Source organism: Hyla sarda, chromosome 5 (assembly GCF_029499605.1).
Source record: "Hyla sarda isolate aHylSar1 chromosome 5, aHylSar1.hap1, whole genome shotgun sequence".
NCBI lineage: Eukaryota > Metazoa > Chordata > Amphibia > Anura > Hylidae > Hyla > Hyla sarda.
Window position 1 is genome coordinate 285,472,017 of NC_079193.1, and position 26,019 is coordinate 285,498,035.

Below are 26,019 nucleotides of genomic sequence, written 5' to 3' on the forward strand. Positions count from 1 at the left end.
GATTTCAATGCCTAATACAGGTTGCATAGTGGAACGTGTTGTCCTCTCACAAGTGTAGCCTGTGCGTAGATAGGTGGTGTACGTTTTTTTTTTCTGTTAAACTAATTTGGGCCTAGTTACTGTGAAAGGCCAGCCAAAGCTACACACTTGTTTTTCTAGCCTTATACAGTTTGTAGCAGAGTCTACAGTCCTCCTCTCATAAGTGTAAACTGTACGTACATCTACGTGGTGTCCTTTATATTTTTCCTGTTAAAATAACTTGGGCCTAGTTACTGTGAAAGGCCAGCCAAAGCAACACACTTGTTTCTGTAGTTTTAAACAGTTTTAAGCGTAGTGGAGCTCAATAGTCCCCTCTCATAAGTATATACTGTACGAACACCTATGTGGTTTACGATTTTGTTCCTGATAAAGTCATAAGGGCATAGTTATTCTGAAAAACCAGCCAAAACTACACACCTTCTTTTGTAGCTAAATACAGTTTTAACCGTAGTGGAGCGTATTGTCCTCCTCTCATAAGTGTAACATATACGCACTCAGCTGGTGTATTGGTATGTCCGGCAGAGAAGTGCCAGGACGTGCATATAGGAGTGGCAAAGGAATAAATTCATCAGGCACAGGCAGAGGTTGCAGCAGAGTAGGGGCGTGCGGCAGCAGGAGTCGCAGTGAGAGGTCTGAGCTCTCAGTGTCAGCTAGCAGTCGTGTCTTGACCAGCAACCTTGATTGATTGGTTCACTCGGTCATCCACTTCATCCCATGTGACATCCGACACCCCCAGTCAACAGTCGGTGGGTTACTCACACTCAACCCTGAGTTGGCATGGCCCTCATGTTGCTGCCACCTCCGGGCTATGCTATTGGGCCCCCATATGGTCTCCTCATACTGATGCTGCCACCTCCAGACTCTGTCATTGTGCCACCATATGGTCTCCTAATGCTGATGCTGCCATCTCCAGGCTCTGTCATTATGCTGCCATAGGGTTTCCTCATGCTGATGCTGCCACCTCCAGGCACTCTCATTGTGCTACCATGGATACTGGCAAACGTAATTAAGGTGCTGCTCCCCAGTTAAAGAAATTCCTCAGTATCAGACCACAAGTAAGTATTGAGGATATGCATTAGCTAAAACTTAACTTTTCTTAGTGTAATATATATGGACCCAATTTAAAAAAAATCTAACAAAAGGAAAGGTGTGCAAAAAAAAACATGTGCCACCGACACCAACAAGTATTGATAAGATGCAAAGACCTCTAAAAGGTGGAAGGGAACAACGTATGGTCCATTGCAACAGGTGGGGGTAAAAACTTCCCCTGTAAGGCCCTACTCTCACAATATTAATTCCCTTCTTTGCAAGTGTTACTCATCCTAAAAAGGGCGGCCCCACACAGGGACCTCTCCCTATTTCCACCTAAAAACACTGCCATTTCCCAGGGTGTGGGGCCACCCTTTTTAAGGCGAGTAACACTTGCCAAGAAGGAAATTAATAGTGCGAGGGTAGGGCCTTACAAGGGAAGATTTTACCCCCACCTGTTACAATAGGCCATACGTTGTTCCCTTCCACCTTTAAGAGACCTTTGCATTGCATCAATACTTGGTGGTGTAGGTGGCACATGGTGTTTTTTGCACACCTTTCCTTTTGTTAGATGGAAAAAAAAATTGGGTACATATATTTTATCCTAAGAATAATATTAAAAGTTAAGTTTTCCATAATACATATTCTCAATACTTACTTGTGCACCTCGACACTTTGATAAGAGAGACCGTTTTCTTCTGCCTACCTACCTCAGATTCTATTCTGATCCTGCTGCCTGATAGCACACATCTGATGCCAATTTCTCCTTCTTTCACCCACCTTTGTCACTGGCTACTGGTATTAACACCCACCACCCCACTCTGTCATTGGGTCACTTGCAGGACTCCTGATGCTGCTGATGCCACCTCCAGGCTGTGTCATTGTACTGCCATATGGTCTCCTCATACTGCTGAGACATCCAGGCTCTATCATAGTGGAGCCCTATGGTCTCGTCATGTTGCTGCCACATCTAGGCTCTGTCATTGTGCCGCCATGTGATATCCTTGTTATATTGATCTTGTAGTTATTTTTTCAAAGAAAATGCTTCGGGCTCCCGGAAAGCCCAGTCATAAGCATTGGGGGGGTTAAAGGTAGGGGCTGTGTGGTCATTCTAGGGTGATAATCCTGTCTGCAGCTCCACATATTGTGGCAAATCCTGCTAACTACACCAATTGTGGTTTTTAGGATAAGAGTACTACAAAACTTGCCCCTCCCCCTACCATGTGCTTTCTTTGTTAGAGTCCCCAAAATGGCCACCAACTATATGAAACGGAAGCAAGAAGTACAGGCTAAATTTATAAGGCCTAAATATGTTTGTAAACACCAAGAAACACTGATTAGCTTTTGTACAACTATACAAGATATTTTGGCAGAAATGTCTTGTACCAGCGGTGTATCCCACCAAATTAACAATCACTCGGTAACCAGCAAAGTTGATAACATTTAATAAAACATTAGTTAGCTAAACCAAATAAGACATACATACAAGCATTAATACAATAGTAAATAATCTATGTTTAGCAAACTAGCATGGATCTACCCGAGTGATACATGAATATTTAGTGTAGAAATGATACAGTAATATACTTGTCCATCCCAGGCTATGATGTTGAGGAGCAGATGCTCCCCTCTTGCAGAAAATTCCAAGAGACCAAAAAGAGCCCTTTCAAGACTTTTATCCCCTAATGCCCCACCTTGTGGCTTATGCTCCACCTACTTTACTCACAGAAGGCAGAAAAACTGGTTCGTTGGCCACACCTCCTGTATCTGTGTTAGAAACTATTCTTTAGACTATGGGGAGAGGGAAAAGTATGCTAAATGGTATATCATCGATGTAAAAATAAAACTTTTATGTCCATAACAGGCTGGGACAGGCAGTAGCTGGCCTTGTGGCGGACTGCCAGCTTGATTTTCAGACACAAGTATAAGCTTTTTCACTGCTGCAACGTATAGCAGTATGCGCCCACCCATCCAATGGCGCAAAAGCTGAATGTACTCCTTTCCAAGTTGCTGCTGCTGCAGTCCCTCCCTTTTCAAGTAGTGGGCTCTGCACCTTTCAGAGAACTGATGGTTTGTGCCAAGCCGAGGTGGAGACTCCCAAGCCATCAGTTCTTTGTGAAAAAGGCAGTACCAGCCCTGCACAATTTTGTGGAACAGAAGGTGAGCCCGTCCTTGAGCCTGTCAGTGTGTACCAAAGTGCAGGGCACCGCCAACGTGTGGAGCTGTAACTACGGTCAGGGACAATACATGTACTTTACGGGCCACTGGGTGAATGTGGTTCATTCAGCAACAGCAACTTGGACAGGTCATGCCGCTTCCGCCTCCACGCTATCAGGCCATTGGTCCTGTGACAGTGTGTGACTCCACCTTCTCATCCTCCACTGTATCCTCAGCCTCCACTGCACAGACAAGTCTCAATGGTCCTCCAGCTTACCATGTGTGCAGGGCACGGCGGTGTCACGCTATTCTTCACATGGTTTGCCTTGGCGAACTGAGTCACACAGGGGAGGAACTCCTAAAAGTAATTCAACAAGAAATCGAATTATCGCTTACTCCACAAAAACTGGAAATGGGAACCATGATGACCGAAAACGGGAAGAACATCTTGTCTGCGCTGCGTCAAGGAAGCCTGAGCCATGTGCCCTACATGGCACACATGTTCAATCTGGTTGACAAGCAGTTCCTGAAGTGTTCCCCCCCCCATCTGAATAGACATCCTAACATTGGGAAGGAAACTTTGCATGCACTTCAGCCACTCGTACAAAGCAAAGCACACACAGGCAAACCACAGTAGTTTATGCAAGTACGGCCCCTTGCCAGCTTTATTAGACAGGTTGCAGGATAAATAAAAATATAACACAGGAACAAATAAAACCCTAGAACGTCTAGTCACTAACTAAACAATGCATCGTGCCCTGACTATGAACTGTTTGGCTTTTTCCGGCCAGTTAAACTTATGCCTCCTGCAACCTTCTACTCACTGTTCACACTCAGCGTTTGTAACATCTTGCTGAGTGTCTCGTCCACCCTTGGGGCCACTCACAGCTTGGGCTGTGTGTTCCTCACCAGGACCCCTGCCTCCTCCCACAGCCACCTTGCTCTCTTCTGGGGAGAGCCCCAACTATTCTGTCTGACTTTCTTGTAAACACACTTCCCCTTTCTGCTACCTCATTAATTAGGCCACAGGTGGAGGTTTCTCCAGGGTTAGCTAGGAAACTATACCCTTCCCTTGCCACAGTGTCACACTTGTTAATTTAATCAAAATCTTCAATTTAAATTTAAAGAGTACCTGTCATCAACAAAAACGTTTAATATGTTGTTCATAATAATTAATGAAGACATATTGTAATATATCTTCATTAAAAAATATTAATATTTATACCAGTTTTTTCATTTTATACTTTTGGCCACTAGGGGTCTCTCTTCTATGCCTGCAGGCAGCTTCCCATGCTTTTCATAGTAATTGTACAGCTTTTAGGACTAATGCTGAAAGGGATCTGGTCCTTCCACAAAGTTCTGTACTCTCAGCTCAGGACTCGCTCCCAGCCTGGAGCAACACTGTGAGCTACAAGCCTGCACATGCCTCTCATATAACAGAGGCCAATCACCTCTCCCTGCCCCTCACCACACGTTATTTTATACATTGCATTATCTCACTGCACTCCCTGCTCTGTGCCCCCCCCCTCCCACATTCATCTTAATTACTGCCTCTGTAATTGCTCCCACCGCCCCTGGTTCTCAGCATTGACTTTCTAGTGCAGAGAGACACAGGAGAGAGAGAGAGAGAGAGAGAGAGAGAGACAGAGGCTGCCGTCCCTCCCCTGTACTTAGTCTGTATGTACACTGCAGAGCAGTGTTTCCCAACCAGGGTGCCTCCAGCTGTTGCAAAACTACAACTCCCAGCATGCCCGGACAGCTGTTGGCTGCAACAGCTGGAGGTACCCTGGTTGGGAAACACTGCTGCAGAGGGAGAGCAGTATACAGGAAGACTGGCAGAAACAGAGTCCCGGCCAGGCTTCATGTGACATCATGCCTGCCCGGACCCGCCTCCTTCCACCCCTCAAAAAGACAGTGCTCCTGAGCTAATGAAGAGGGATAAAAAAAGGTATTTCCACAGCATTTTAAACCTCAATAAACACAAGGATGGGCATAGTTATAGTAAGGGACAGATGGAGAGGGGGATCAGGGTAAGTTTAGTTGATGACGGGTACTCTTTAAAAAAATCTCTTCAATCTTTTAAATTGTGAGGCCCTATGATCATCGTTATATATTATTACTGAGAGGCAGTGGCTGTAACAGGTGATAGGTCACCTCATGGATGACCACCAGCTCAATTTTAAGATACAAGTACAAGCTTTTTCACTTCAGCAACTTCTAGCAGTATGCACCCACTTATCCAACAGCACAGAAGCTGAAGGTGCTCCTGACCAAGTTGCTGGTACTGCAGTCCCTCCCTTTTAAAGTGGACACTCCAAGCATGGGGGGTGCACTGAGAGGCAGGGGCTGGGACAGGCGTTAGCTCACCTCACAGCAGACTGCCAGCTCGATGCTCACCAGAATGGGTCCTCAAAAAAGGATTTAAAAAAATAATTTAAAAAAAATGAAATTAAAATTTTTAAATCTCTTTAATCTCTTCCCTTGTGACGCCATATGGTCTCCCGACCCTGCTGCCACATCCAGACGCTCTGCGGCAGTGATTCTAATAGCGATGCCTGCACTCTGCATGTCATACTAGATAACAGCATTATTTCACTAACACAGCACACTCCCTATGCGTGTTACGATAAGGCAAAGTGTTCTACACCCCTATTGAGGCTTTCTGTTTTAATAGCAATTTGCCCCGAATAAATTCGGACCAAACCAAATTTTTTCGGGAAATTCAGCAAATCGGCTAAATCAAATTTTCCCAAAAATGTGCTATTCTCTAATTATAACTATATGCACCAAAATAAATATGCTTAAAATTTTCATTTTCTGACCCCTATACCTTTTTTTATTTTTCCGTATATGGGGAAGTATAAGGGCTCTTTTTTCTATTTTATTTTATTTTTTTTTTAGGGCACACAAAGTGATCAAAAATGTGCAATTTTGGACTTTTGAATTTTTTTATGTAAACACCATTGAACGTTCAGTTTAATTAATGTTATATTTTTATAGTTCGGACATTTGCGCTTGCGCACATGGTGATACCACATCTTTATTTTTATTATGTTTACATATTTTTAATATGGAATTTGGGAAAAGGGGGGGATTCAAACTTTTAATATGGAAGGGATTAATGGGTGTTTTTTTTAAACTTTCATTCAGCTTTTTTAGTTTTTTTTTCTTTATTGGTCCCTTAGGGGACTTTTAGGAGGAATCATTAGATTCCTCATACAGATCAATGCAATTCCATAGAACTACATACATTTTTAATTTGTGTGCTCTGCGCTCGATTGAAAAAGCCTTGTCCTGCCAGGCAGCAGCCACAGACGCAAAGGTAAACCCTCTGACTACCCCAGAAGTGGATTGCTCCCCTGCCCCTGCCACTGGACCACCAGGGACTGGTTAAAGGTCCCTTTAGATGCCACTGTCAGCTTTGACAGCTGCGATCTAAAAGGTTAATAGCCACCTGCGGCATGTTGGCTATTAACGCTGGCCCTCAACTACAGGAATCAGCCTGGCCGGTATGGCACTGGCTTGAGTCGGGAGCCCTACACTGGTTGCTGTCTCAGGACGAGCCTGCTCATCCTTAGACAGCAACCGGTTAATGGTTTTATAAGTTAATATAGTCATATAGAAGGAGATTTAGCAAGCTCCATAGTAGATTTTTTTGGCGTAAAAAAGTTGCACGTACTTGCGCATGTAGTAATTTTTTACTTTGCAGTGGTCATGTATTTATCAAATGCGATAGTTGCTACTTATGAAGAAAAATTTTGGCATCTCCATTTAAAAGTCGCATATGTATTCCAGGTCCAACCTGGGTTACAGAAAGTACATACGTCTGCAGAAAAGGACATTAACACCCACTTTAACAACTGTTCTTGTTCTGCATCATGAAACAAAGCTACTACATTAATGTTAATTATAGAAAATAATAATTATATAACTAATAACTCTGTTAATTTTAAGGTTTAAAATACACACTGCACACTTTGTTTATTTTTGGACATGTACATGCTGGCGTACCCACAAAATTTTAATTTAAAATTTGTGTTGTGTTAAAATAGAATAAAGCACAAAATAATTGTGTAAGAATTTTTACAGACTACGCAAATAATCCATATGTGGTACTTTAACCCCTTAAGGACCAAGGACGTACCGGTACGTCCTTGGTCCTGCTCTTCTGATATAACGCGGGGTTACACAGTAACCCCGCGTCATATCATGGTGGGCCTGGCGTCATAGTGAAGCCGGGACCCGCCTCTAATAGAGCGCAGCGCCGATCGCGGCGCCGCGCGCTATTAACCCTTTAGCCGCGCGCTCAAAGCTGTGCCGCGCGGCTAAAAGTGAAAGTGAAAGTTCCCGGCTAGCTCAGTCGGGCTGTTCGGGATAGCCGCGGCTAATCGCGGCATCCCGAACAGCTGACAGGACAGCGGGAGGGCCCCTTCCTGCCTCCTCGCTGTCCGATCGCCGAATGACTGCTCAGTGTCTGAGATCCAGGCATGAGCAGTCATCCGGCAGAATCGTTGATCACTGGTTTCTTATGAGAAACCAGTGATCAACATAGAAGATCAGTGTGTGCAGTGTTATAGGTCCCTATGGGACCTATAACACTGCAAAAAAAAAGTGAAAAAAAAGTGAATAAAGATCATTTAACTCCTCCCCTATTAAAAGTTTGAATCACCCCCCTTTTCCAATAAAAAAAAAAACACAGTGTAAATAAAAATAAAAATAAACATATGTGGTATCACCGCGTGCGGAAATGTCCGAATTATAAAAATATATCATTAATTAAACCGCTCGGTCAATGGCGTGCGCGCAAAAAAATTCCAAAGTCCAAAATAGTGCATTTTTGGTCACTTTTTATATCATTTAAAAATGAATAAAAAGTGATCAATAAGTCCTATCAATGCAAAAATGGTACCGTTAAAAACTTCAGATCACGGCGCAAAAAATGAGCCCTCATACCGCCCCATACACGGAAAAATAAAAAAGTTATAGGGGTCAGAAGATGACAATTTTAAACGTATTAATTTTCCTGCATGTAGTTATGATTTTTTCCAGAAGTCCGACAAAATCAAACCTATATAAGTAGGGTATCATTTTAATCGTATGGACCTACAGAATACATATCAGGTGTCATTTTTACCGAAAAATGTACTACGTAGAAACGGAAGCCCCCAAAAGTTACAAAACTGCGTTTTTTTTTCAATTTTGTCGCACAATGATTTTTTTTCCCGCTTCACCATAGATTTTTGGGCAAAATGACTGACGTCATTACAAAGTAGAATTGGTGGCGCAAAAAATAAGCCATCATATGGATTTTTAGGTGTAAATTTGAAAGAGTTATGATTTTTTAAAGGCAAGGAGCAAAAAACGAAAATGCAAAAACGGAAAAACCTCCGGTCCTTAAGGGGTTAAATTTCCCCCCCAAAAAAAGAAACATCCATAGTATTACAGCTTTTTGCACATTTTGGGGTGGGTAACATACTGAGCCATTTTTCCTTTATTTGTTTTTTTGTGGCTTCACTATGGTTTATGGGGGAGATTTATCAAAACCTGTGCAGAAGAAAAGTTGTCCAGTTGCCCATAGCAAAAGCCCATAGAAAATCCCTAACTTACGTTAGTAAATCCCATTATAGTCTATGGGATTGTTCTAATACACGTTTTAACCCGTTCTCGCCCGTCATTCATAACCCCCCCTTTTTTTTGGGACGGGAGATAGTAGCGGGAGAAATAGTGAATGCACTATTAAAATGTGTATTAAAACAATCCCATATACTATAATGGGATTTACTAACGTAAGTTAGGGCTTTTCTAATGGCCATTTTACCCCGCGATCGCCCGCGATTTTATAACGGGTGTTATACAACGGGTCCTTTTCATAGTGTGAAAGGAGCCTTAGGGATATGGCACAGAATATATATTGCAACATATTATTGCTCTGTCCACTGGTTTGCCTTTTTGCTGTGGAGAAAACATTTATATATTTAATTAAGTGTTTTTTTTTCGATTTTGCATTGAAAGTTACATTTTATTTTACTATTATTATTTCCACTGTTTCTATGATTTGTGTATATATTTATAGTGTTATATAGCTTTCCTATACACAGTCTGGTTTATCATTTGTTTCAGTTTGATCTAGTCATTATTTGTTTTGCTATGATTTCTTATTTGTTTTAATTTAATCCAGTGATCATTTGTTCACTTTTTATCTTCTTCTATAAATAGATGCAATTTCTATGTGTTTTAGGGAGGATCTGAACATAATATTCCAGTTGTTATATCCAAGATATCCAAAGAGCAAAGAGGTACAGTATGTTCATATACTTATGGCAGACATTCACTCTATGATGGTAAATGTTGGCATGTTAAATGAGCATCAGTTTAAGAGGTTTGCTAAGAATTTTGGAAGGAACTAGGAAAAAAATGGAGCAAAGAAGTTTTTATCCTTAGCACAGGACGAGGATTTTACCTGTCATTTTGTTGAATTGTAGTAAGAATCATGGTTCACGACCTTTTTCAGAGTTATCTTGAGTTATCTTGATTCAGGTTTGTTTTACAGTAAAATGAAAATATTATTTATACAGTAATTGCTACAAAAAGAAAAAAAAAATCTCCCAAAGAGCAATAGCGGAATTGTTGTTTTTCCTACAATTATGTGTATCTTTGGTACATGAAATTCAACTAGTATGATTAAAGGTGTGAAAAAGTTTTCTCCTCTTCTTACAAAAAAATAAAGTGATAATACATATGTTATAAGAAGAAAGCTAAGATAAAAAAAACATGTGTGAAAAGCTAAGTAAATCAGTAGCTTATAGCGTCACCTTTAGCACTAAGCAATAACTTAAAATAATCATACTCTGTATGACATTTTTGTTTCCCACATCATTTTAGAACATTGATTTTGTTAATTGAAGTTTGGAGGCACTTTTTTTTTATGAACAGCACTTGAAAATGGGTTTTCCACAATTATAAATGATCCCCTATTCTCAGTATATATGAGAATTATCTGATTGTGATCCTACTGGTAGGAATGGGAACAGAGTCTCCCCAGTGTTCAGCTTTAGTTATCTTTGTTTGCTCCCAAAGAGAATGAATGGAGCAGTGGTGCACATTTTCGTGAGAGATTTGGTTCACTGTTCTTAAGATTGTGGGAGTTCCAGTAGTTAGACCCTTGCAACCAGATAAAACTAGAGGATAGTCTATGGAGCCATTTCCTGTAATGAGCGCCAATTTAGGGAGTAAAGTGCATCTAGGGATAGGTGGGGGTGTCAGCACTGACACCCCAACTAATCAGAACTTTTGACGTCTATATGACATGTCAAAAGAGTTTAGAAATTACCGTTTAAAATGCCACCGCAGCATTTCTATTGGGTCGAGGTCTATACTTTACTGGGCCATTACAACACATTGCTTCTTTTCTTTTTCAGCCATTTACAAGTAGATTTGCTGGTGAGCTTGGGATCACTGTACTGTCGCATAACCCAAATTCTGTCAAGCTTTAGCTGTTGGATAAATGGCCCCAAATTTGAAAATTAAGAGCATTTTTGCTGAAAGCACAAAAGTTGGTCAGGGTGGAGGTGATTTAAAAAAAAATCCACTTTTACCTCTCAGGCTCCCCCCCACTTCTGCCACTATCAAGGAGCTCCTGTACCTGCCATGCATGGCTTCTGAATTCGATGACTAAATATCTAAATATCACATGTTCAATCAATGGCCACAGTCATGTCCTGCCCCATCCACTGATTGACTGAACAGGACTGTGACATTACGTCCTCAAACCCAGAAACACTGGACAGCGATGAGCATAGCTCCAGTATACCAAAGGCACATTTTTCTCATCTGTTTATTGAGTACTTCAAATTGAATCAATCTGCAAAAGGTGCCATAATGGCCCTCATTTACAAAGACTGGAGTGTCAGTTAGGTTTTTTTTTCAGTGTACTCGTCTTTTTTTTCCTTGTGAATTACTAATCTGTCGCCCAATTTCCCTTTCTTTCTGTCGCAGTTTTTTTTTCTGTCGCACAAAATGTATTCTGTGCGACAGAAAAAAGTATCTGCAAATTCTGACTACATTAGTGCTTGTACTACTAACCCCATGATGGAACAGGGTCTGTTCCATGTTGGGGGTAGTAGTACAGGGGCTGAGGGATTGATCGCACCGGGTCTCACTTCTGAGACCCGATCCGATCAGTTGTTATTAAGCAGGGGAGCGGGCGGCATGTTCTGATCCCCTTCAATGTACTGTAAACTTTAATTTTTAAATTCCCCACCAGTCCACCAGGAGCCCTGAATGGCCGGGACCGAGGAGCCAATTAGGGCTCCTGGCAGAGTTTTAATATAGAAGCGCTGTGGTGGGCAAAGATGTATAGAATCGCTGGGGGGGGGTATATATCTGGCCCCTCCAGCGTTTCTATATATCTTTTCCCCTGCTGCGCTATATTAAACTTAGTGCCCGCTGCACTTGAATAAATGTACTGCCCCCCCAGCGCTATTATATATCTATACTGACCCCCACTGCGCATATACTGACCCCCGCTGCGCATATTTATATATATACTGCCCCCCCCAAGCTGCGCACATTAATCTTCATGTTCTCCCTCCCCTGGCTGCCAATGAATGAAAACTCTATTAGCGGGGGAGCGGAGGGCTGCGGCCCGCTCTCGCTGGTAAGAGTTTGTCATTCATAGCGGGCAGCAGCTGCATATCATGCTGTGGGGGTCAGACATATGGATATATGTCTGACCCTCGCGGCATACATATACAAATGCCGGCTCACCGCTATAAAGGACAAGTAAGCTATTGGCAGCAGCAGCGATCCTCCGCTCCCTGCACTGCTTTACTTGTCATTCATAGCGGGGAGCCGACACCTGTATATATAGATGCGCAGTAGGGGTCAGACATATGGATATATGTCTGACCCTCACAGAATTTATATATACAGGTGCCGGCTCACTGCTATGGATGACAAGTAAAGCAGTGCAGGGAGCGGAGGCTCGCTGCTGCTGCCAATAGCTTACTTGTCATTCATAGCGGTGAGCCGGCATTTGTATATGTATGCTGCGAGGGTCAGACATATATCCATATGTCTGACCCCCACAGCATGATATGCAGCTGCTGCCCGCTATGAATGACAAACTCTTAGCAGCGAGAGCGGGCAGCAGCCCTCCGCTCCCCCGCTAATAGAGTTTTCATTCATTGGCAGCCAGGGGAGGGAGAACATGAAAATTAATATGCGCAGCTTGGGGGGGGGGCAGTATGTATATATATATATATATATATATATATATAAATATGCGCAACGGGGGTCACTATAGATATATAATAGCGCTGGGGGGGCAGTACATTTATTCAAGCGCAGCGGGCACTAAGTTTGATATAGCGCAGCAGGGGGAAAGATATATAGAAACGCTGGAGGGGCCAGATATATACCCCCCCCCAGCGATTCTATACATCTTTGCCCACCACAGCGCTTCTATATTAAAAATCTGCCAGGAGCCCTGATTGGCTCCTCGGTCCCGGCCATTCAAGGCTTCTGGTGGGGAATTTAAAAATGAAAGTTTACAGTACATTGCAGGGGATCGGAACATGCCCCCCGCTCCCCTGCTTAATAACTTTTGATCGGATCGGGTCTCAGAAGTGAGACCCGGTGCGATCAATCCCTCAGCCCCTGTACTACTACCCCAACATGGAACAGATCCTGTTCCATGCTGCGGGTAGCAGGATTTACTCCGTTTTGAGTAATTTCCCGACAGCTCTGAGCTGTCGGGTTTCTGTGAAGCAAAACTCACAGGTTTTCCTGTGAGTTTTCTTCCCACTCGGAGGGTTTTTTCTCTTTTCGTCAGGAACACGCCCCTTTTGCCGGGAAAAACACCCCTTTTGTATTTTATTTTTTTTTCACTCTGAGTGATTTTGATTTTGTCGGGTTGTGCGCCAGACAGAATTCTGGCGCAATACCCGACAAAAAGTTAGTAAATGAGGGCCAATGTGTTTGGAAAATAAGCTATAGCCACATCCACCTCGGGGGCACTTACCAGAGGGGCTGAGCCTTAAACTCAACAGATATTAGTGTTGTGAGGGGGTTTAGTAATTTAAGAGGCCCTTGGCTCTCTAGAGTCAGAGACATGTTCATTCCCGGGGGCAGCCTACAAGTCCTCGACAAAGTTGCCTTGATGAGATGAGAGGTGTAGAAACTCCCCCATATGTTGTGCTGCTGACAAGATGTAGGGCAACCTTAGATTTTTTCAAGATAGTAGTTTTTATTATCAGTTTTTTATATTAACCAAATCATTGCATATTTTAAGATGACTGAAAAATAGAACATAATTATAAAATGAAGGAACAATAGCTCTAAAAATATAATATAACAATGATGGATGGATGGATTCATCCCACTATTTTAATTCATATATTTTGCACTGTTTACAGATTGTTTATAGTATTCCAAAATTTGATGTAGTGGCAATTATGTGGAATTCTCATGTTTATCTTCTGTGAGGATATTCATGCTAAGTCTCTTCAGTGGCTTCTTAGATGTCTTTCACATCAATGGTGTGTAGTAGCCAGATGAGTAAAATTCAGATTTTTAGCCTCTTGTTCTAATATGTTTATTTGGTTCATTGATATATAGTATATCAGATTGTTATCTGGCTAGAATGCTCCACATAAACTTCTTCCCCATAATAACTGAATGTATAAAGCCAAAAAGAGTAAAGAAAAGGAAAATATATTGCGATGGATTACAATTGGCATTCCTAGAGAGCAGGAAATCTACAAATATGTAAATAAACCACATGCAATGATCCATTCATTTATATAAGAAATTATATTTCCATGTGGTTTTTTTTGCCTTGGTACTCAAAGTACACACGGTTCTTCCAAAAGTCTGGGAGTCATTGCAATGCTTTACAATCTCTGTGTGATGACTGGATGATGAAAAAATAAATTATTACTTAGGGAAGAATTAGAGGCAAATTGAATTATACCACTGTGGCAGATAGATGCATCCTTCTCATTCCTAATCAAGAAAATGCAATGTCTGAAATACCAAAATTACCAAGTCTGTAACTTCTACAACTGCCCATAGGAGATTTAAGAGGATTAATGTTTCTTCCCAGGCTCTCTACTTTTGGCAGCCTGGAAAATTAGTTTTCTGTCTCTCATATTGGGAAGAACCAGCATGGAAAATGCTTTCAAGCACAGTGTTAGATGGAAGAAACAGATTTTGTTGTTGTTTTTATCAATATACTATTCAAGATTATAGTATTTATGTATTTGTTTATGTTGGTTATTCATCAGGTGTTTTTTTCTTCTCATGATTACAGCTGAGCTTTCTGGTCTTCTGTTCATCGGAGATGCTATTCTGCAAGTAAGGGCATTGCTTGAGCTATATTTCCAATAGTCATACAATATGGCAGCCATCAATATCTGTGCATATGTTTTGTTTTCAGATTAATGGCATTAATGTGAGAAAGTGCAAGCATGAAGAAGTGGTAAGTTTATCATTTACAAATATAAATTTTCTAAAAATAACAATAATCATAAACATATTTTAAAAAAACATCAAAACACAGAACTTTTTATATTAAAATGAAAGAAAAAAATATTAGGTGCTACCATTTAAACATAAAGATGAACAAAACACTTACAATTGTATCCAGCTGCATATATCTGCTATAGGCTACCATAGAAAGAAATGTATTCCAATACAATTGGAGATGTGGGATTCCAACTTCTCCTTGTGAAGCATATGCTAATCGACTGGCCAAAATTTTTCCTGTTTAATCCCCTTTGGATTTCTAACTGTGGTGTCATGTGTTAAAGGGGTTATTCAGGAATTGAAAAATAGAGTTACTTTCTATCAAAAACTGCTCCCAAAGCTGCCCGGCTGCTCAGCGGGGCTGATCGGGACTACCGCAGTGAAAATGTGGTGTCCCGATCAGCTGGGACACGAGCAGAGGTCCTCTTACCTGCCTCAGGCTTGAGCAATCGACCACCGATAACCCTGATCACTGCAAAGCTATGGCTTTGCAGTGAACAGGGTATAAGATCAGTGTGTGCAATGTTATAGCTCCCTATGGGAGCTATAACACTGGAAAAAAAAGTGTAAAAAAAAAGTTAATAAATGTTACTTAACCCTTTCTTTAATAAAAGTTCAAATCACCCCCCTTTTCCCATAAAAAACACCATGTAAATAAAAATAAATATAAACATATGTGGTATCGTCGCGCGCGTAAATGTCCGAACTATAAAAATATATCATTAATTTAACCGCAAGGTCAATGGCGTATGCGCAAAAAAATTCCAAAGTCCAAAATAACGTATTTTGGGTCGTTTTTTATATCATGAAGAAATGAATAAAAAGCGATCAAAAAGTCTGATCAATACAAAAATGGTACTGCTAAAAACTTCAGATCACGGCACAAAAAATGAGCCCTCATACCGCCCCATATGGGGAAAAATAAAAAAGTTATAGGGGTCAGAAGATGACAATTTTAAAAGTATACATTTTTCTGCATGTAGTTATGATTTTTTACAGAAGTACGACAAACTCAAACCTATATAAGTTGGGTATCATTTTAATCGTACGGACCTACAGATTAAAGATTAGGTGTCATTTGTACCGAAAAATGTACTGCGTAGAAACGGAAGCCCCCAAAAGTGACAACATGGCATTTTTTCTTCAATTTCGTCGCACAATGATTTTTTTTTCCGTTTTGCTGTAAATTTTTGGGTAAAATGACTGATGTCACTGCAAAGTAGAATTGGTGGCGCAAAAAATAATCCATCATATGGATTTTTAGGTGCAAAATTGAAAGGGTTATGATTTTTAAAAGGTGAAGAGGAAAAAGGAAAGTGCAAAAACGGAAAAACCCGTGGTCCATAAGGGGTTAAAAATCATAACCCTCTCAAATTTGCACCAAAAAATCCAAATCTAGCTTATCTTTTGCGCCACCAATTCTATTTTGTAATGACATCAGTAATTTTACCCAAAAATCTACGGTGAAACCCAAAAAAAAAAAAAAAAAATTTAAGAAAAACACCATTTTGTAAATTTAGGGGACTTCCGTTTCTACGTAGTAAATTTTTTGGTAAGAATTACACCTTCTCTTTATTTCTTGGTTCCATACGATTAAAATGATACTCTACTTATGTAGGTTTGATTTTGTCCTACTCCTTGAAAAAAATCATAATCATGCACAAAAATTTATACGTTTAAAATTGTCATCTTCTGACCCCTGTAACTTTTTTATTTATGTACGGGGCGGTATGACAGCTCATTTTTTGCGCCATGATCTGAAGTTCTTAGTGGTGCCATTTTTGTATTGGTCGGACTTTTTTATCACTTTATATTCATTTTTTCATGATATAAATAGTGACCAAAAAATATGCTATTTTGGACTTTGGAATTTTTTGCGCTTACACCATTGACCATGTAGTTTAATTAACTTTACATTATTATAGTTTGGACATTTATGCACGTGGCCATACGACATATGTTTATGTTTATTAAGGTTACATATTTTTTTATACGGAATTTGGGAAAAGGGGGGTGATTTAAACCTTTAAGGAAGAGGTTAATGGGTGTTTTTTTTTAAACTTTTTATTCAACTTTTATTTTATTTTTTATACTTGTTGTCTCCTTAGGGGACATTTGGGAGGAATCATTAGATTCCTCATACAGATCCATGGGGTTTCATAGAACCACATTGATCTGTGTGCTCTGCGCTGCCAGGCTTTATCATTCACAGTGCAAAAGCCAACAAATAATGAGAGGTAGTGGATAGCCCCCCTCCCCCCTGATCATGCTGGGGGGGTGACCCACCCCACTGGACCACCAGAGATGGTTTAAAGTTCCCTTTAGACGCTGCTATCAACTTTGACAGCGGCGATCTAAAGGGTTAATAGCCGCCCGTGGCAATCACCGCCTGTCGGCTATTGACGCTGGCCCTCAGCTACAGGAATCAGCTGGGGGACGGCCAGTATGATGCAGGCTCAAGTAGGGAGCCCGCGTCATACAATGGTTGCCGTCCCAGGACGAACCGGATCGTCCTTAGACGGCAACCGGTTAAGCTTCGGGTAGGCAGAGACTACCTTAATAATATAGACTGGGACTCCAATATCAATATGAAGTGTTTTTAAGATTCTGAATTGAACTTGTGAACGACACATTTCCTACAGGAATTAACGTGTTAAAAATAGGAGGAAACAACATACATTACATAGCACATTAAGGTATTAACTTAGTGTGCCACGAAATGTACGTACAGGAGCAGAGATTCTTCTTTACCCCTGGACACCCTTCTCCCGTACAATACTCATTGATGATGTGTAAATTTAACACATCGCCAATCTCTGTACAATGTGCTTGACCAACCCAACCTTCCTTGGATTATGCTTAAAATCTGTATGATGCCTAGATGGCTATTATTCTGTCATCATGATGTTTCCTACATTGAAAAAAATAGCCTTCTTTTATACAGTTGGGCATGTTGTTTAGCAATATTTTTTTCCCCAAGAAAAATGTATATGTACTTACCTAAACACAATACGTTGATGCAAATATATGGCATACTTAATACTGTATGCATATGTCCACTTTTTATTTTATTTCTGCAAAGTAATTATTTTTGCTTTATTGAATAGATCAGCAAACTGTGATAGAGAAAAATAAGTCCAAAATAAATTGCTGATATGAGTACCCTCGAGTCTAAAATATCAAAAATGAAGATGCCGATAAGCTGTTTTAAGTCTCTATCATGGATTCTTGTTGTACTGTAATGCTACATTTACCAAAGAAGATATAATGATTCAGAGATTCTTTCATTTATTCTTGAGTAGAAGTGTGATGTATTCTTTTATTTCAGGATAACTGACAATATCTAGTTAAGGATCGTGTTATAAGAATTCATTTAAGTCTTTACATATATAGTCATAACAGATAACTCTATTTGTATGTGATCAAGTCATTTTGATGCCGTAAATATCTGATAGTCTTAGGCCTCGTTCACACCACGATTTGTGCATCTGAGGCACGGATAGGTTGGGGAAATGTCAATATGACATGCCGACATATCTATGCCTGAACAAGCATTCATTTTAAAAGCCTGAGCGCAGTCAGCTAGTGACTACATTTGTGTAATTTCAGAAGCGTTTGCAAGTTTTGGCTCGGATTGAGAAATGTGGCCTACACAAACTTAATCACTAGCTGACCACGCTATACTCTGGCCATTAAAAGAATATAATCTGTTATTGTTCGAGCACAGAAACCTTTGCATGTCATTTTGACATTTTCCTGACGTTTCGGCGCCTTGAAGGCACAAATTGTTGTGTGAACCTAGCCTTAGGGTACTGAGATTCTAAGATGATTTCTCTGATTAGATTTACGATTAAATTGTAAGGAAGGTTATCTATACTTGTTAGCTGACATACAGAAAGATTTAGCGGGAGGGACTAATACTAAGTAGGCTGATGGCCTATTTCAGCTAGAAAAGATATCTAGTAAATCCATGGACTGCATTTGGATGTGACTTTATTTATGTGTATGCATTTTTTTCTGGCATTTTAAATCTCTAAAGAATAGCTTATGTTAAAATCTGTAAGCACATACTACTACTACTACTAATATTACTGCTTGAAAAAAATGCTATTGACCCTAACACACAACCAAATGGCAAACACAAAAATGCTGTGTGTGTGTGTGTGTGTGTGTGTGTGTAGACTATACAATATTTTACTGGGTTAGACTAAATTCAAGAGAAAGTGTTTCCACTGGACCTTATTTCTGCTCAATGAAGGCCCCATTTTCTTATCCCATCTTTAAAAACCTAACATGAAAAGCTAAAATATCAAAAGGAATACAGCAGCAAGGTAAGAGGAAGATGGTGCTGATCAGGAATGCATCTTTGCTGCTACTGCATCTTATAGGTCGAACACCCTAACTATTAGGGTCTATTCACACGGCGGAATTCGCACTCCCATTGACACATCAGAAATCCCGCTATTCAGCAAGCAGCATTTCCAAAGTGTCAACGGGAGTGCGGAATCCCATAGAAGTGTATAGCTATCACGCCCCCTCCCGTAGGCTTGCATTGAGGGGCAGAGCGTGACGTCACACGGGGGCGGGGGCGTGAGGTCACGCGCCGCCGGCCCTGCGGTCGACCGTTATCAGACCCGGAGTGAACACGCTCCGGGGACTGATTGCAAACGGGGTGCCGCGTGCATGATCGCAGGCATCCCCAGCTGCAGGACTCCCGCGATCAGGCATCTTATCCCCTATCCTTTGAATAGGGGTTAAGATGTGTAAGCACCGGAGTACCCCTTTAATAAATGTTATGTCAACAAAAGAACTCATCAACCTAATGACAAAAACAAAGAAATAATATATTACAAATATTAAAAAAGGATCTGGATGAATTAAGGAGGGTGCTGATTACTTCTGAGAAGAACTCATACAAAAATAATTTCTTCTAATATTGGGACAATAACACAGTCTGGTCATGCCCCGGTATCACATCACTGCTTTCACATCACCTTCAATTCAGCAAGAGTTCAAATTCTAGTTTGAACAAATTGGTTTATTTTTTTTTCCATATAGAAGAACTTCTAAAAGATTACTTTAGCATAAACAAACTAGAAGACACTTTGATATTAAATACATGGTGTAGTCATAAAGCAGTCCTAAGAGGTATGTTTATCAAAGCACCTATTATTAACAATAATTAATTAATAATGAATAATAATAATTAAAAAAAAATAATAATAATAGACAACTATTAACAAATCAATATTTTCTACACAAGCTTTTACTGAAAAAAGTTATTTGTAACAAATAAAAATGTACTGTACTAAATCCAATCTCATAAGAAACTTGCAATCTCCATTTACATGTTGAGAAACAGAAGAAGCAATACACTAACAAATTTATAAGTGAGTTTGCTGACTTTAAAATTCCTTCTTTCCTAAGGTAACAAAGTAAAAAAAATAAAAAAAAACTGAATGCACGAACAACAGTTAGTATGTTTGGAGAAAAGTATACCCAGTTATACAGTCTTAAAGATACCCACACAAAAGCACACTGTTACCTTTTTAGCAATGTTTTAGAATACAACTCACCCAAAGAACTAGATCAATAAAACTATCCATTATCAAACACCAAAAGGATTATAGGATTGTAGGATGCATATTATTCCAAATTTAGTCAAACACCAGCCTCCTTGCTTAGGGTTCTGTTAGACTGTCCAATGCATGCTATAAACAAGTACTGATCTCGTAGGTTTGAGCATCCTACAGGGAGGGATGCATGAACAACATCAGTATTCGGCTGCATAAGTACTATTAATGGGGAGATGTGCGGTTGATGAACAGTGATTTTTTGATAAGTCACAGCCAATTAATCTGCCAAAAAGCAAGTTTTTTCTTGTTAGTCGTCTGATCTATGACCCTATTGCATAGAACGATATTGGCCTGTTCAACTGTTAATTGCCCAGTGTAATAGGACCTTTACGCTACAAATGTATGCAAATATACTGCCAAGTAAACTGAAATATATAGGGGGAGATGTTAAAAAAAAAAAACCTTGCTAAATTTGACTTAGTCTAGGCAGTCTGAGCTTGTGGCATTTTTTAGACATTACTTCCATAATCCCATGGGGACACAGGCCATTTTCTTTCCCCCCCCCTCACCTTCTAAGAAATATACCGCTTTTTATTTTTTCAGCTACAGACCCATAGGAGGGCTTGTTTTCTGTGCCACCAATTGTTCTTTGTAATAACATCTTGTATTTTACCATAAAATCTACGGCGCAACCAAAAAATGGTTGTTTATGGTGAGAAATTGGTAAGAAACCTGCAATGTTGCAACTTTTGGAGGTTTTTGTTTTTACAATATGCGCTTTATGGTAAAACTGACATGTTCTCTTTATTCAATAATTGGGTCAATAATGTAATAATGGCACTAATATGATTCCCATGTTTACATGTTTTGCTATTATTGTACTGCTTTAAAAAAGAAAACTGTAATTTTTTAACAAAGCTAGTGTGTCTAAAATTGACCTCTTTTTTTTTTTATATTTTTCCGTATACGAGGATGTGTGAGGGCTTCTTTTTTGCGTTGTGATCTGTAGTTTTCATCGGTACCAGGTTTGCGTATACTGTATGTGACTTTTTGATCACTCTTCAAATTGAGTCAGCAGAGCATTGGTGACTTTTATGCCCTGTGCGGTCAGCACTCAGTTACACTTGGTTATACACTTTTTAATAATATCACTCACAGTTGATCATGGAAAATCTATCAGGCAAGAAATTTCAGGAACAGACTTGTTGCATCGGTGGCATACTATGTCCTATGTGCCATGTTTGTAATGGTGACTGCCTTAGTAGATGTTGGATTTTATACAACTGTAGCAATAGAACTGAATGAAACACCTGGATTTAATTATTCAAAAGTCAAGTGGGGATCCTAAAGGGAGGAAATTTATTACAAAAGGATTTATTCTACTATCAACCTAAAAGCTCTGCACACTTTCAGTAGCACCAAGAATTACTTAAAGGGGTACTCCGCCCCAAGACATAAGGGGATAAGATGTCTGATCACAGGGGTCCTGCTGCTTGGGACCCCTGCGATCTCCCTGCTGCACCTGGCATTAATTTAGAGCACTGGAGGCACGTAACATCACAGCCACACCCCGCTCATGATGTCACGACCATGCCCCCTCAATGCAAATCTATGGGAGAGGGTGTGATGTTACAAGCGGGGCATGGTTTTGATGTCATGAGTCTCCTTCTCGCATTGTCAGGGTGCACAGCCTTTTGGATTGGGGATAAGATGTCTAAGGGTGGAGTATCCCTTTAACATAGGTATAGGGAACTGTGTGTGCTGCTCAATGATGCTTTCAATGGCACAAGATTCTCCCCAATTGTACCGGGGGGGGGGGGGGGGAGGATGGGTGGAATAGCTTTGTCATACAACATTTTAATATTTTATAGATTCTTTTGCTTGAATGGTACAGCATGGAGGAACAGAATGGGATCATACATTTCTATTGGATGCAGTGTTACATATTCATGTATCATGGATCTATATTATAGTATGAGAGGCAGATTTGTTTTTCCAGATGCCCTGCCTACGAGCCACAGCTGTAGGTGCCAGACAGCGAGTCCCTGGTAACAAGGGGAACATGTGGAGAACTTCATTAAACCAGCTTAGACTATTAAGAAGCATTGAGGACTTTAGTGTAAGTTGGCCATAAACTTCATTTTTTTTCCTTTTGTGACAAATGGATTCTGTTTAACAATTTTGCAAATACCGAGGCAATAGACAGTTTATTGCACTTTCCCTTTATGATTTTTAGTTGACAAATGCTTTGTTTAATGTGTTGCAGTGCCATTTCTATTGTCTGGATTTGCTTAGAGGACAGATCTGCAAATCACGTTTTATTGTCTTGTGCTCGGCTTCTAGTAATTAAAATGGCTCTGACAGTTGATTCAGCTGTGATTTTAGGTGTCTCACAAATGGCTCTCAGACTGCAGCAGGAGCGGCTAGCCATCTGTGGATGTGCTCTGACAACTGTTTGCATTTTAGAAATAATATATATTCCCTGTGCTGCGTTTGTACATCTTGTTTTCATTTATTCAATTATTGTGTAAGAGATTTCACTGCAAAATAAACATTACATGTACGGTTAAAAGAGAATTCATCAGCTCTTCAGACATGTCTATTTTAGTAAATATTTACATTTGTTTTGTCTGCCCATTACCCTCCTGATGATGTTGTGGACACAACGAAACATGTAGAGTGGGAAAGTTGTCATTGTTTTTAGTTATATGTAACACATATTGGTTACAGTATATTGAGCACTGCAGGCTCTAAGCATTGTAACTAACCATCTAGGGATTGATACCCAGTGGAGATAGTGACAATAACCAGTGTCTACCTTTAATTTTAAAGTTGCAATTCACAGAGTGTTTTATAAAGTAATAAAAGTAAAATTTTAGGAGTGGGAATCCTCACATTATGGGCTTTTTACCCCAGGCTTTCGCCCAAAGCGTTTGGCCATTTATGAGACCCCAAGTTGAGGCAAATTTGGCACTCCAGGGACTTTAGATCCATACCAAAACCCTCATAAGTCATAATATTTCAGAAGAAAAGAAAAGCTTTTGTTTCTCAAACAGGTATTGCTCCAACTTGGCATACCAATTTTCATGAAGCCATAGCAACATCAATAAGACACATAATGGATGGGTTTAAGGTCTTTGGAGTAGACAAATATATATATATATAAAGTTATACACCCAACTGCCCCTCAAGTTATATACCCAACTGTATCCTCAAGCAAAAGATCTATGAGGGTGGGAGGCAGTTTACATCCAAACAGCAGCTCCGGGAGGCTATTCTGACAACATGCAAACAAATTCAAGCAGAAACTGTCCAAAAATTCTGTTCTATTGTTAATTTTATCCAATCTATGGTAGCCAAAACTAAACCTCAAGCATCCAGCTTTCTTTTCACCAAAAAATGGATGCAGCAACATAGGTAAAGAGTATTTGATTGTCAAGAACTAAGGGAAGATTGCAACCTGTCGATTCAGGATAGATGTGCCCTGAAAAATCTTTATAGAAGGTCAGCAAAAAAAACTTTAATTTTCCATTCCAATGCAGAAACCAACCTACGGAATTTGATAGCATACTGACTGACCATGAAGACTCTTTTTTAAGGCACTCAATGGGAGATTTATCAAAACCTGTCGAGAGGAAAAATTGCCCATAGTAACCAATCAGATCGCTCCTTTCATTTTGCAGAGGCCTTGTTAATAAGGAAAGAAGCAATCTGATTGATTGCTATGGGCAATTCAGCAACCTTTCCTCTGGACAGGTTTTGATAAATTTCCCCCTCTGTTTTTGCACATTTTCAGCATGTGATTTTTCAAATTTAATAAAGAGGTTTTAAAAAAAAAATAAAAAAAAACACACCAAAGTTTCACGACATATCGATACCTGATACCCATTCATGAGGGGAAAATAAATACAATTTTACTATGAAAAGGCCTTACAACAATTAAAATATTCCATGAATTCTTATAAATCTAGATTATTTTCTCTGGTGATAATATTTTGACAATTGTTATGGTAGAAAGGAATGTATTACTGTATTAGTATAGTTGAGTAAATAAGTAACAATGTATTTCATAAACAGGTCCTATCATAAAAAGTGCCACAGTGCCTCTACACCCTGTTCCAAATTATTACGCAAATTATATATGTGTCACAAAGATTAAATATTTTGTTTTTCAGTTTAACTCATGGATGGCATTGTGTCTCAGGGCTCTTTTGATCACTAATAACAATCTTGGACACCTCTGATAATTAGATTGCCAGGTGAGCCCAATTTATGGAAAAACCACTGAAGGTGGGTGCTCCATATTATTAAACAGAGCACCATTTTCAAGCAGTATGAGGAAGAAAAAGGATCTCTCTGCTGCCGAAAAGATTAAAATAGATCAATGCCTTGGAAGAGGTATGAAAACATTACATATTTCATGAAAACTTAAGCATAATCATCGCACTATTAAGAGATTTGTGGCTGATTCAGAGCACAGCGGGGTTTGTGCAGATAAAGGCACATTGAGGAAGGATGGTCCAGATGGATGGAGTAGTAGATGGGTGGTGGTCGGCCACCTTGTTACAACAAGTCTGCAACGTCAGCAAGGCGGAGGTGGAGTCATGTTATGGGCTGGAATCATGGGAAGAGAGCTGGTCGGCCCCTTTAGGGTCCCCAAAGGTGTAAAGATGACCTCTGCAAAGTATGTAGAGTTTCTGACTGACCACCTTCTTCCCTGGTAAAGAAGGAAGAACTATGCTTTCCATGCATGACAATGCACCATCTCATGCTGCAAAGAATACCTCTGCATCAATGGCTGCTATAGGGATAAAAGGAGAGAAAGTGCTGGTGTGGCCTCCATCCTCCCCTGACCTCAATCCTATTGAGAACCTTTAGAGCATCCTCAAGCAAAAGATCTATGAAGGTGGGAGTCAGTTTACATCCAAACAGCAGCTCTGGGAGGCTGTTCTAAAATCTTGCAAACAAATTCGATCAGAAACTGTCCAAAAACTCACAAGTTCAATGGATGCAAGACTTGTGAAACTGCTATCAAATTAGGGGTCATATGTTAAAATGTAACATGACCTGTTAAAATGTTTTATTGAAATAGCTTTTGATTTTAGTAAATATGCTGCAAACACAACAAATGACAATTGTCAGCTCTTTACAACCTATAAAGTGTTTTGAAACTTATTGTGCGTAATAATTTGGAACAGTGCATTGTAAGTTTTCATTAGGAGGTTTGTTCAATAAAATTTCATTTTATTCTTAATAGTTGATAACATGAGAATAATGCTGACTGTTATTTACATCAATTATTTAGGTAAATTAGAAATCTAAAAAATCTACAAAATTCTGTTAGTCCAATAAAAAAGGTATTATAAGATACTGCAACATTTTTTGATTTGCATCGGTAAATTAGAAAATATATAATTTGCATAATAATTTGGAACAGGGTATATATTCTATTATTCAGTTATAGGTCACAATTTCAATCTCAATCTTAGTATATGCTTAATAGAGATGTCGCAAATTGTTCGCCGGCGAACAGTTCCCAGCGAATTTCGCATGTTCGCATCGCCGGGTGAACATATGTGAAGTTCGATCCGCCCCCCTATACTTTAACATTGCAGTAAACTTTGACCCTGTGAGTCAGAGTCAGCAGACACATTACAGCCAATCAGCATCAGTCCCTCCCTTCCAGACCCTC

At 39.9% G+C, this 26,019-nt stretch overlaps 1 protein-coding gene across 5 annotated transcripts in view; it reads left to right on the forward strand.

Moving 5' to 3' along the window:
- The window catches only part of SNTG1 (syntrophin gamma 1), a 647,197-nt gene that overhangs the window by 474,799 nt on the left and 146,379 nt on the right, over positions 1–26,019 (forward strand). For all 5 annotated transcript variants that reach the window (XM_056521890.1, XM_056521891.1, XM_056521889.1 and 2 more), the window contains 3 exons: positions 9,464–9,521; positions 14,537–14,580; positions 14,663–14,704. In XM_056521890.1, coding sequence (XP_056377865.1) covers positions 9,464–9,521; positions 14,537–14,580; positions 14,663–14,704 — 144 coding nt within the window. The remainder of the gene's footprint in view (positions 1–9,463; positions 9,522–14,536; positions 14,581–14,662; positions 14,705–26,019) is intronic.